General features: G+C 46.5%; 2 protein-coding genes across 3 annotated transcripts in view; one reads left to right on the top strand and one right to left on the bottom strand.

Annotated features, from left to right (window-relative positions):
- LOC147169147 (rho-related GTP-binding protein RhoU) overlaps positions 1 to 10,444 on the bottom strand; it is a 28,789-nt gene extending 18,345 nt beyond the window's left edge. Inside the window, exons 1-3 of the mRNA XM_086083936.1 lie at positions 8,702 to 10,444; positions 8,422 to 8,624; positions 4,648 to 4,846 (exon numbers count right to left, since the gene is read on the bottom strand). The gene's annotated coding sequence lies outside the window, so the exon portion shown is untranslated. The remainder of the gene's footprint in view (positions 1 to 4,647; positions 4,847 to 8,421; positions 8,625 to 8,701) is intronic.
- On the top strand, positions 541 to 11,870 carry dla (deltaA). 2 transcript variants are annotated; one of them, XM_086083929.1, is made up of 11 exons: positions 541 to 957; positions 1,050 to 1,400; positions 1,984 to 2,044; positions 2,191 to 2,448; positions 4,525 to 4,585; positions 4,675 to 4,805; positions 6,315 to 6,484; positions 7,112 to 7,328; positions 8,390 to 9,167; positions 9,849 to 9,957; positions 10,965 to 11,870. In XM_086083929.1, exons 1-11 carry the CDS (start codon positions 901 to 903, stop codon positions 10,968 to 10,970), a joined length of 2,199 nt encoding a protein of 732 aa, XP_085940055.1. In that variant the 5' UTR covers positions 541 to 900; the 3' UTR covers positions 10,971 to 11,870. The 2 variants fall into 2 exon arrangements, with proteins under 2 accessions (XP_085940055.1, XP_085940054.1); XM_086083928.1 differs by having other exon boundaries at positions 9,849 to 11,870.
- Positions 11,871 to 12,963: the final 1,093 nt, after the last annotated feature.

Genomic DNA, 12,963 nt, shown 5'->3' with positions numbered 1-12,963 from the left:
GTCAATTTGGAAGTTGTCGTCATCAACGACCACAAGCTCTTCAAAGGAAAACTAATATTTCCATAACTTTCATCTTCTTTTCATTGCGTTGCCGTTGAAGGTGGAGGAGAAGTTTAAAGACAACAAAAAGGACACTAAAAACAGTTACATATGCCAAATGTAAGAAGATCTCATCAACAACACAAGTTCTTTACAATTAGACATGGGTTCGAGTCGCACGTTTCACACTTTTGACCGCGCAGCCACGCTGCAGCAAAAAAAAGGAAACAAGAGTCACGTGACGTGCCAACTATTTGGACGTCGCAAAACGTCCCCCCCTTTTAAAAGTTTCTTATATTTCCTATCGTCCGACCAAAAATGCTGGGAGGACGAAGAGGCTCCTGGTGTGAAGTGGGGAGCGCGCACGAGGGCCAGATTTGGGGGTGCAAAGGAAGAGGAGGAGGAGGAAGAAGAGGAGGAGGAGGAAGAGGAGGAGGAGGGCTCATTTGCATGATATTAGCATAGCATGTATATAACCGGCTGCAGGCGGCCTGCGCCGGACTGCCGCGAAGAAAAGAAGACGACGAAGACGAGGACAGACAAGAAAGGAAAACATGTTGGACTTTTCGTCAAGGAAAGCAGAAGGACATCTTTGTTTGGGATTATAACGACACTGGAACACGTTTTTTTAAATATATATATATAAATATAAATGATTAGTAATTTATTTATTTATTTTTAGTTAGAATTTTCAACCTTTCATCTCGGCTGAAAGTTTTGGGATTAACCGCCTCGCGGTACTTTTTTTTTATTTTTCCTCTCCGGGACGCGCATGCGCGGTGGCGCTTTATGAGCCGCTCCATGCATCTTCTCGCCGGGCCCGTTTGAATTCTTTCTTTTTTTTATTTGTATTTATTTATCATGTATTTATTGAAGATGCTGCTGGGCGTCGCGGTGCTGGTCGCCTTGCTGTGTCAGGTAAGTCGCACTTGGGATCAAGTCCTCCAAATGAGAATTTGGGGGGGGGGAAAAAGTCGCTAAAAAAAAACACATTTCGCTCACGCGCGCAGGGCTTGTGCTCGGGCGTGTTCGAGCTGCGCCTGCAGGAGTTCCTCAACAAGAAAGGCGCGCAGGGCAACAGGAATTGCTGCGGCGGCAGGGCCGCGGGGGCCCCTTCCTCCTCTTCCTCCTCCTCCTCTTCCTCCTCCTCCTCGTCGTCGTCCGCACAGCAGTGCGCCTGTCAGACCTTCTTCCGGGTGTGCCTGAAGCACTACCAGCCCAACGCGTCGCCCGAGCCGCCGTGCACGTACGGCGGCGCGGTCACGCCCGTGCTGGGCTCCAACTCGTTCCAGGTGCCCGACGCCATCCCCGAGAGCTCCTTCAGCAACCCCATCAGGATCAACTTCGGCTTCACTTGGCCGGTAAGGAAGGGGAATGGGGGGGGGGGGGGGGGTGAGTGGGGGGGCGTGCTGGGGGCACGTGTGGCGTGTACGTGCAGGGGCCGAGCTCCTCGCAAAGTAAATCCGTTTCAAATGTTGCGCGCAGTCTGGTGGTGTTGCCTTTGTCAAAATCAGAAATCACAGTTTTGTCTATAAAGAACGGCTCAATGGATTTTGTCCAAAATGTCCTGAAATGTATACGTCGTCCTCCTCGCTTGGTCTGGTGTTGCCTTCAGAAACATCCAGAAAGAACAGTTTTTTCTCCAAAGATTCTTTCTCCCCCTCTCTCGTTTCTCTCCCCCCCCATGTCCTTAAATGATCTTCCTGCCATCTATCCATCCATCGGGTTGTTTGATGTTGCCTTCATAAACAATCCGAATTCACAGTATTTTCCACAAAAAACTGCTTATTTTGTTCCAAATGTCCTCGTTATGCATCGACCCGGGTCAAGTTGAGTTCGTGTTGACCTGGCAAGCGGGTGGACGGAGCCGAAGGGAGGACGGGCTTGCGGCGGGATGTTCGTGTGTTTGTGTGCCACCGCTGACCAAGCCGTTTGTCTCCCCAGGGGACCTTCTCGCTCATTATCGAGGCACTGCACACCGACTCCAAAGATGACCTGTCGACAGGTAACAACAATTGAATCGCTCTTGGGCTGCGATTCTGTCGCTCGCCACTAGAGGGAGCCCGCATAGCGCCAGTGGTGTTTGACAAGCTCCCAATGAGTAAACATGGACAAGCAAAACCGCAAAAGTCGTTTCCCCGCCTCCTCCAGAGAACCCGGAGCGCGTGATCGGCACCATGAGCACCCAGCGCCACTTGACGGTGGGCGAGGACTGGTCGCAGGACCTGCACACGGCCGGCCGCACGGAGCTCAAGTACGCGTACCGCTTCGTGTGCGACGAGCACTACTACGGCGACGGCTGCTCCGTCTTCTGCCGGCCCAGGGACGACGCCTTCGGACACTTCACGTGCGGCGAGCGCGGCGAGATCGTGTGCGACGCCGGCTGGAAGGGGCAATACTGCACCGAGCGTGAGTACGCACGCACGCACGCACGCACGCACGCACGGCCACGCGTTTTCTTTTAACGCCCCAAATGGAAGAAAACGACCGCAATAATGTTTATTTCAGTCATCGATTAATCTGTTGATTCATTTCGATTATTCGGGTAAAAAGTAATAAATAAATAAAACAGGGCATTAGTTCAAATCCACAGTGCACAAACACAAACTAATTACGATTCCGTTATTGGTTTAGTCCGTAACGTGAGGAAAATAGGCAAAAATGTCGATTGTTGTCTTCCAAAGTAAAAGCAATTGTTTTCATTTTGGATCAAAACAAAGACAATTCAGTCCACTTTCATGAAGGACGACAGCAATCGGAGAATATTTACTGTTGAGGAACACAATAAAAAAATAACTCGAAATGATTCCGATTATCAAAAACAATTAACAATTAACAGTGTGCAGCTGCCGCCCCCCCCCCCCCTCCAGTTTGCCACAGTATCATTTGTCTATAAAATTGTTCTAAGTTGAAGAATAACTTCATTAACATATTTTAGCCTGTCACTGAAAAGATTTGAAGTGCATCAATGTGCTTAAAAGTAAAATAAATAAATAAATAGTACATTTAAAAATAAATGAGTGCCGCTGCCATCTACTGTAGTGGATGTGCAATTACACTACATTCTAGCTCCCCCGGAAAAAATGCTCCTACAGATCAAATTATACAAAAAAAGTGAGAATAAACACGAAAAGGCTAAAGATAAAGGGGGGGGATTATAAATGAGGGGGGGGGGAGAAATAATATAAAAATGAAAAACAAATTAACAGAAATTAAGGAAAAAAAGTGGAAAATTAATGTATATTTTTTCCATGACACTCATTGTTCATTATTTCAGCAACTTGGATGTCTAAATTGGGGAGTTTTTCATTTACACGTTACAATCCAGATTGGGAGGGTGTGTGTGTGGGGGGGGGGGGGGGGGGGGGGGCAAAATTGTAGCAAAATAAAAATCCCATTCAGAGAATTCTGAGTGACTTTGCCAGCGGCCAGTTGTTGTTACACGTGACCGGCAACAACAAAAAGTGCTTTAAAAGTTATTATTGGGAGCAGGATGTGCCGTTAGAAGGGAACTTTTTGGGGAGTAAACACCCCCTTGAGCATCCCCACCCCCACCACCAAGCGCCCCCCGCCCTTATGTGACACACGCGCGCACACACTTGATTTATTCCAAGGAAAGTTTTGGGGTGAATAATGTCACGCGTGCCATAAATTGACATGCATGCCTTGTGATTGGCTGCCACTGCTGGTAGTGGTTTGGGGGGGGGGGAGCAGGGGGGGGGGCGTCATTGTTTGAAGTGGGCAGCTGCCGGCAGCTCTCAGACAATGGGGCAGCTGTCGCACGCTGGCAACACACTCGCCAGCTGTCCACTCTTATCTATTAGTGTGTGCGCGTGTTTTTAGGATGAATAGAAGAGTTTCGAACCGCAGCTAAGAAGAAGGGGGAAAAAAAAAGCTAGAGGCTGGGGGGCGGGTTCAAGGAGGATGAGGATGGGGGGGGGGGCGCACATACACGCACACCAACACACAAACGCAATCTTATTCTAACAAAAACACATGCTAACAAACAAAACTACACAAACCGACACACACAGACATAAACACACAAAAACGCACTAACAGACACAAACATACACAATCACAAATAAAGCCACACTAACACACGGACATGCAATCCCATCGCGCACACACAAAGAAATCCACAAAAACACATGAACACACTCAGACACACGTACACACACATATGTGAACACAAACACACAGATATGAACACACTAAGAAACAACACACAGACATAGTCAACACAACACAAGAAATACACAAACAATCAGACACACACTCACACACAAAACTAACAAACACACATGCAGTCCAATACACACAATTACACACACAAAAGCACAGACCAACACACATGCTAACAAATGCACAAAAACAAATACACACATAAGCAGAATAAAAGCCCCGCCCCCTTCCCCCCCCAAGTCTGAAATCAAAAATGAACAAATACAAAAATCAATTATTTTCTTTCTTTCTTTCTTTTAGCAATCTGCCTGCCAGGCTGCGACGACGAGCACGGCTTCTGCGAGAAACCCAGCGAGTGCAAGTAGGTTCTGCCTCAGCGGCGGGCGGGCGGGGGGGGGGGCGTGGCCAATGACGCGTTCTTACCGCCGTCCTCTGATTGGTCCTCCACAGGTGCCGGGTGGGCTTCAAGGGGCGCTACTGCGACGAGTGCATCCGCTACCCGGGCTGCCTGCACGGCACCTGCCAGCAGCCCTGGCAGTGCAACTGTCAGGAGGGCTGGGGGGGGCTCTTCTGCAACCAAGGTGGGCACCGCACCTGGCCAAAGGCCCGCGTTTTCGAAAGCCTGGAACACAACATCGCGATGCTTTATCGGGGATTTAGTTTCGCATCTCAACACTGCCCCCTGTGGAATTCTGCTGGAACTGCAACTACCGTAAAATCCAGTAACAGTAACGCACAATGAACTTTACAATTTTTGTTTCTTAAGGTCGCTGTATAATATGCCCCACCCCCTTGATTTTTTCTTTTTTGGGCAAAAACTTGAATATTATTCACAGGATTTTCCAATATAAAAAAAATAGATTTAATGTTGTAAACAGTGATTAGCTTATAATCACATTGGCTTTTTTTAGGTTTCCCTCCTCCAGCACACCTGATCCATTAATCAGGTTTGTTTTCAGGCTCATACAGAGCTGGCTGATAAGATGATCATTTGAATCAGCTGTGTTGGATAAGGGAAACCTAAAAAAAACAATGTGGGCTGGTGTCCTGCATTTTTTTTTAATGTTTCCCTCCTCCAGCACACCTGATTCAACCACCAGGATCGTTTTCAGGCTCCTACAGAGCTCGCTGATGAGATGATCATTTGAATCAGCTGTGTTGGATAAGGGAAACCTAAAAAAACTATGTGGGCTGGTGTCCTGCATTTTTTTTTAGGTTTCCCTCCTCCAGCACACCTGATCCATTAATCAGGCTTGTTTTCAGGCTCATACAGAGCTTGCTGATAAGATGATCATTTGAATCAGCTGTGTTGGATAAGGGAAACCTAAAAAAACCAATGTGGGCTGGTGTCCTGCGTTTTTTTTAAATGTTTCCCTCCTCCAGCACACCTGTTTCCACCACCAGGATCGTTTTCAAACTCCTACAGAGCTCGCTGATGAGATGATCATTTGAATCAGGTGTGTTAGATGAGGAAAACCTCTAAATAAAAAACTGCAGGACTCGGGCCCTCGAGGGCCAGACTTTCACACCCGTCACTTGGAGTCTCAATGTGGCCCTTCATCTTTCCTCATAAAATTTAAGTATAAAATACACCATGTGTTTAGGCTCCTGCCGGCCAGAAGCTCCTCCGTCACAATTTGGCAAATTTCCTATTTCTTCCACAAATCGATTCTATGAGTCGCAGACGCGGGTGTTTATTTACACATTCTCGACCAATCAAGTGTTGAAATTGGCTTGCGCTCTTCGACGACGGAATGTTTACGAATGCACCAACTGAAAAGTGATTTCACGGGCCGCGTAAACTGACGCGGGGGGGGGGGGGGGGGCCCGATCCGGCCCCGGGGCTCTCGAGTTTGACACCCGTGCCTTCGAGAGTATCGGTAATCTGTAAAGCCGATTGAAAAGCTGGAAGAAAAGTCGTGAAACAAAAGTCTCGTGCGCTCGCAACATGAACTTGACGCTCGCTCGCTAACGTTCCAGCTGCGGCCTTTCCGGGCGGGGGGGGGGGGGGGGGGGAGCCAGTTGTCGCCCAGTGGGACCTGCAACCACGCCGCGGGCCTAATCCGCATGCGTGCGTGTCATGTGTCCAGATCTGAACTACTGCACGCACCACAAGCCGTGCATGAATGGCGCCACTTGTAGCAACACGGGCCAGGGCAGCTACACCTGTTCCTGCAGGCCCGGATTCTCCGGCGCCAGCTGCGAGATCCAAGTCAACGGATGCGCCGGGAACCCCTGCCGCAACGGGGGGAGCTGCACCGTGAGTCACGCGCGCGCAAACACATGCACACAAAAACACGCGCAAAACACATGTACGGAATTTGGATCGGACAAATATGGATTTTTATTTTTATTTTTTTTAAGGCCGATGACCATATTTGGTAGAATAAAATTCAGATCAGTGATTCATCTGAAAAACGTATAATGAAGGAAATAACCTCATTTTTTTAGTCTTTACGGCTCACAACAATCAAGATGTAAATTAGCGGCAGAACATTTGACCAATGATGACCGAGTTCTGGCAAATCATGTCGGTTTCTTGTTCCGCGGTTTTGTGCCGTCCTTGAATGGATTTTTTTTATGCAAGAGAGCAAAATATTATTTTGCTTCTTTGCGTCCAACCCTTTGTTGTTGGGGTAGGAAACAAATGTTTTGCTAGCTATAAAAAAGAAAAAGAGATCTTGGCAAATTCAATCGGCCCAACCGTTCATTGGTCAGACCCGAACAAAACACCACAAAATCACGAGTACACACACACACACACACACACGAATACACACTAAACACACGCACAAACAGACACTCCAAAAACACGCGCGCACACACTCGCCCATTTCCGGAGCGGTGCCAGCCGATGACGCCGCCCGTACCCTTGCCGTCCCGTCAGGACTTGGAGAACACGTACAGGTGCGAGTGCCCTCGCGGTTTCTACGGCAACAACTGCGAGCTGAGCGCCACGACGTGCGCCGACGCGCCGTGTTCCAACGGCGGCCGCTGCAGCGACAACCCCGACGGCGGCTACTTCTGCCAGTGCCGCACCGGGTACGCCGGCTTCACCTGCGAGAAGAAGATCGACCACTGCACGTCCGCTCCCTGCTCAAACGGTGAGCGCAAGCGCATTTTGGGCGTCGACGGTTCAACGCTCGGAAAGCAATTGGCTCGAAAAGTAACTCGATTATGGATCAAAAATGGACCGATCCACTTTATGGCCAACTTTGAGTCAAAAGTAGGATTATTTTGAGAAAGGAAAAAACATTGCAAAAAGTTTGGGTCAAAATGTTTGTCATTTTGTATAAAACAACCCAGAAAGTTGGGTCAAATGGACTCAAACAGACGATCACCCAACTTTCTGGGTTGATTTGTATAATAATAATAATTTTTTGGGTACAAAACAACCCAGGTCAAATTGGGTCAAATTGTTCTTTCTTTATATATATATATATATAGAAAATGAACACAACACAACTTTTTTTTTTTTTACAAAATGACCAAAATTTTGATAATCTGACCCAATTTTGAGTTTTTTCTTGTTTGTTTTTTACAAAATGACCAAACTTTTGATAATCTGACCCAATTTTGAGTTTTTTTGTTTTTTTTTACAAAATGACCAAACTTTTGATAATCTGACCCAATTTTGAGTTTTTTCTTGTTTTTTTACAAAATGACCAAACTTTTGATAATCTGACCCAATTTTGAGTTTTTTCTTGTTTTTTTACAAAATGACCAAACTTTTGATAATCTGACCCAATTTTGAGTTTTTTCTTGTTTTTTTACAAAATGACCAAACTTTTGATAATCTGACCCAATTTTGAGTTTTTTCTTGTTTTTTTTTACAAAATGACCAAACTTTTGATAATCTGACCCAATTTTGAGTTTTTTTGAGTTTTTTTTTACAAAATGACCAAATTTTTGATAATCTGACCCAATTTTGAGTTCTTTCTTGTTTTTTTACAAAATGACCCAATTTTTGACTCAAAGTTGGGTCAAATTGACCCAAGTAAGAGGATCGGTCCATTTTTGCCCCAACTGTTTTTCGAGTGACGGCCTCAATTCACCATTCCGACGGCAGGACTCAGGAAGTGGGCGGGCATCTTGCGGCACCCGGCGGCAAGCCACGCCGCTCCCTTTTCGGAACCGGTCCTGACCCTTCCGTTTGTGTTCTTAGGTGCTCGTTGCGTAGATCTGGTCAACTCGTACCTGTGTCAGTGCCCGGACGGCTTCACGGGCATGAATTGCGACCACACCGGCGACGAGTGCTCCTCGTACCCCTGCCAGAACGGCGGCACCTGCCAGGACGGCGTCCACGGCTATGCCTGCACCTGCCCGCCGGGGTACACGGGGCGGAACTGCAGCTCGCCCATCAGCCGCTGCGAGCACAACCCGTGCCACAACGGCGCCACCTGCCACGAGAGGAACAACCGCTACGTCTGCGCCTGTGTCCCGGGTTACGGCGGACGCAACTGCCAGTTCCTGCTACCTGAGCACGCCGCCATCCGGGGCTCCGAGGTGCCCTGGATGGCGGTCGGGTCCGGGGTGGCTCTGGTGCTCCTGCTTCTGGCGGGGTGCGCCGTGCTCGTCGGATTCTTCCGCTCCAAAGTCCAACGCGATGGTCTCGGGGAAGTGGGCGGCGAGGGCGAGACCATCAACAACCTGACCAATAACTGCCAACGCGGCGAGCGGGACGGCGCGACAGCGCCGACCCCGGGTGTGAAAAACATCAACAAAAAGATGGACTTGTGCAGCGGGGGGGACCCCGACGAGGGGGCGTCGCCGGGACGGCGGAGCTGCCACAGCAGACCGACGCCCGCAGACTTCAACCTGGTGCGCGAGGCCAACTACGAGCAGGCGGCCAAAGACGCCATGTTGGAGGCGGCCTGCGAGGACAAGTGCCAATCGCTGGACTCCTTTGAGTTTGAGGAGAAACACAGCAAACGCTTAAAATGGTAGGGAAGACGCCAAGCGCAAACATCTGGGCCAAACATCTGGTCATGATAAAGCGCAAAAGTTAAATGGAGGCAATTGAAGACATTTCACTTTTAATCCAAAAGGCTTCTTTGGTTCTAAATTTGAAGCAGAAAGAAAAAAAACACCTAAAACTAACAAGTGCAGATGCCCAAGATGCCATCCAGGCATCAGAATTTGAAATTCAATCCAACATCTGTCAGGACCGACAAAAGTCCAGTATCAACTTTTACGGCACTTGGAAAAAATAGTTTCCCGTACAGTGGTTTCCCTTTTCCGTGTTTTTTCCGGAAATGGAAAGATAGCAAATAAATAAATGTATACTTTTCCATTCTTACAGAGGAACGCCCATTTTTAACCATGTGACCAGGGGTTCCTAATTATATGAAGCGTCATAATTCTACGCCTTATCTACTATACTAATAATCACAATTCTCAGTTTAAAAATAGATTCCAGACAGATGATATGAATTGGGCAATTTCCAGAAGACTGTCGGTCGGTCGTATGGAAAATTACCTTACAGTATTCAGTCATTTCTGTTTTCTATACTCCGGAATTTATCGGATCAAATTCAAATATTTGAGCAGGAAACCGTCAAACCTGACATGACCACAGTCGCGGCTAACGCTAAAATATTTTCTGTCTCTTTCTCTCTCTGCAGCGATTCGTCGGGAAAAAGTAGCCCAGAAACGTCTGCATGTGCGGACAACAAGTACAAATCCGTGTTTGTCATGTCGGAGGAGAAGGACGAATGTATAATTGCAACCGAGGTGAGTTGTTGACCGTCTTCGAAGGAGCTTCAGGTTTGACTGCGTGCAACACAGATGTGAAGCTGACGTCGGCAGCAGCGCGGAAACGACTGAGCACGACGACAACTCGTTCACGTCACATTCCGTGTTAGCCTCGGCTGCTCCCGAGTTCCCGCTCTTCCCCACTGTTGTAAATAGGGGTGTTCCGCAGGGTTCCATCTTGGAGCCCATGCCGTTTTAAAGTGCTACAACAATGAAACGAAGAAATAGTTGCACATTTGCTTCATATCTGTGTTGCATGAAGCCCACCAACAGCTGTTAACGGCCATCCCGTTCCAGATGTTTCCGACAAATGCTTCACATCTGTGCTGCGTGGAGTCAAAAGACGCGTGGGACGTCAATTCCATTGGACTGAAGGGCTGGGTTTATAAAAAAATAATAATAATACAGTAATCAGTATCGAATCGATTTTCCTTTTCAAGTTCTATTGCGATTCATAAATCCATGAATCGATTATTTTATAAATCTCTTCTTTCCCCCATAATTTCTTAAGAAAATCCTTTTTTTTTTATCTAACTGATTTCTTGACATTGACTGTTCACATAAATTAAACGTATTTTCTTACATTTATGAAAGACATGACTTATTGCACTTAAAGACAATTTAGTTATTAAATTAGATTCTGAAAATATTTTCATCTCATCTTTGCTAAAGTTTAATGTTCGTGTTACTTTCATTAATAAACAAAATCATTTGACCAGGTCGTGCCTGCGCCAAATTTACTTTGGAATTGAATATTTGTGGAGTTTTTAATCATGGTCTTGACATTTAATAATAATAATAATAATAATAATCAATATCGGAAGTGAATCGAATCGAAGCAGAGCCTTATGAATGGAAATCGAATCGATTGAGGGAGTTCGAATCGACTCCCATTTCCCAATTCCGTCCGCCAGCCTTTGCGATGGACTCCATGCAACTCGGGTGCGAAGTGGCGATTCCTAACGGGCATACGGTATGCGTTGCAGGTGTAAAGGGGCCGGCGACGGGCCTGGCTCATTTTGCTGTATGGGAGACTTTTTCCGCTCCTGGATGAGACGCTGCTCGACGCTCGCTCGCTGCTGCTGCTGAGACCTTTGACTGATATTCAGACTGAGCTGGTTCTCGACTGGAAACGTCGGCGGCCTGCCGGATAGGAACTGGCGGGGTCGCGTAAGGGGAACACAAAAATGTCAAGTTTACGGTTAAACGTAAACGGCCACTTAGCTTTCTGTTTTGCCTCTTTGTCGGCCATCGGGGGTTACAAATGAAGACGAAGATGAAATGGACGGCGGGAGAATTATTAGGATTTTTTTTTTTTTTTAAAGGCGCCAAGATAGGATTTTTTGTTTGTTGTTGTTTTTTTGCAACATTTGCACCCAGGCCTTTTTTCTCAAACCCAGGAACCGCATCAAACGGCGGATGTTTGGCCATACTGGCCTCTTTGTAAAAAAAAAGAGAAAAAATGAAAAAAAAGCGTGGCCACTCGATGAACTGAAGTTTTTTTGCCCTCCAATCCGCCCGTGACAAAAAGTATTGTCGTCCTCTACTTCCTCCGAATGGCTTTCTCACGCAGATTTTTGTAACATAGAGGGGGAAAAAAACAAGAAAGTTATGATTTAATTATGATTTAATTTAAGTTAATTTAAGCATTTTGTGTTAATCTTATTTTGTATTGTATATTTGTGCTTGTTTGTCAGGATTATTTAAATTGCTTTTTTTTTTTTTTTTTTTTTGAACAGATAATGATATTTGCAAAGGCACTTCAGGTCAATGGGGGGGGAAAAAAAAAAGTTATTTAAGAGGGATTGTGCTGTACATTGTATTCTTTTGCTCTTTGTCAATGAAGGAATTAGCCAAGACTATTTTTCCAAATAATAAAAAGATGCTCCGTCCTCGCTGGTGTGGCGTCCATCTGTTGTCTTCGCGCCCGCCCCAACCCTGCGGCGGCCATTTGAATGGGAGCACTGTTGGCCGCCACCCCGACTTGAAAGTGTCTCCCTGGAGACAGAAACGTCGGGGTGGGGTGTTGGGGGGGGGGGGGTCTATTCATGCAAGACAATGTCCCTCCCTCCGCTACATTTCACATCAACAATGCTTGGGCCTCTCAAGTTGGGAGAAACTTAAGAAAAAGAATTTTAGCCAGTTTTTGGGCTTGCAACGTGCTTGAAAGACCCTCACCCAGTCTCCCTCCTCCAACACACCTGAATCATATCATGATTGCTATAAGGCTTCTGCAGAGATTGCTAATAAGATGCTCATTTGATTCAGCTGTGTTAGAGGAAGGAGACATGGAAAACAGGCCGGATGGGGGCTCGACAAAACCAAATCTTTGGATCCGACGGAGAATAAAAGAATTGAAAATGAAGATTGACAGGAAAGTAAAATCATGACATTTTTTTTTTGGGGGGGGGGGGGGGGTTACCTTGTACATCCACTTCTGAAATGTGCTTCACATCTGTGTAGCATGACGTGGAAACCAGTAAGCAGTCCGACGATCCTTCACCTCAATAACACTTCACAAATCTTAGTCAACTGAAATACACAAAATCGGCAGTGCATTTACTTCATAACGTGTTGCATGAAGTATAAAAAATATATATTTTTTTTTGTGTGCCAGTTTCTGGTTCGCAACGTGCTTGGAAGACCCCCCAAATGTCTGTAAATCATTATTACACACACATACACAATGGACAAGCACACAATGGCGCCACTCACAAAAGGCCCTCCGCCCAACACTCGGCATGCTGGGAGGAGCGACAGATGTTGTCCACCGGCAGATGGACTGTCGCAAAAAAAAAAAGAAGTTCAAACATGATGTGTCGCTCCCCGGACTTGAATGAGGCTCCTTGTTTTTCTTGACAAATATTCAAATGGAATATAAACGGTGGACAACATGCAACACAGATGTGAAGAACTTGACCCAAACGTTTTTTCACTCCTTGTGAAAAAAAAAGAAGTCACCTCTTGCGTTAAAAAGGTGAAATT

This window comes from Leptonotus elevatus, chromosome 8, assembly GCF_054856555.1.
Source record: "Leptonotus elevatus isolate MCC_2025b chromosome 8, RoL_Lele_1.0, whole genome shotgun sequence".
Lineage (NCBI taxonomy): Eukaryota > Metazoa > Chordata > Actinopteri > Syngnathiformes > Syngnathidae > Leptonotus > Leptonotus elevatus.
Note: the sequence above shows the minus strand (reverse complement) of the source record. Positions and strands in the feature narration are given on the sequence as shown.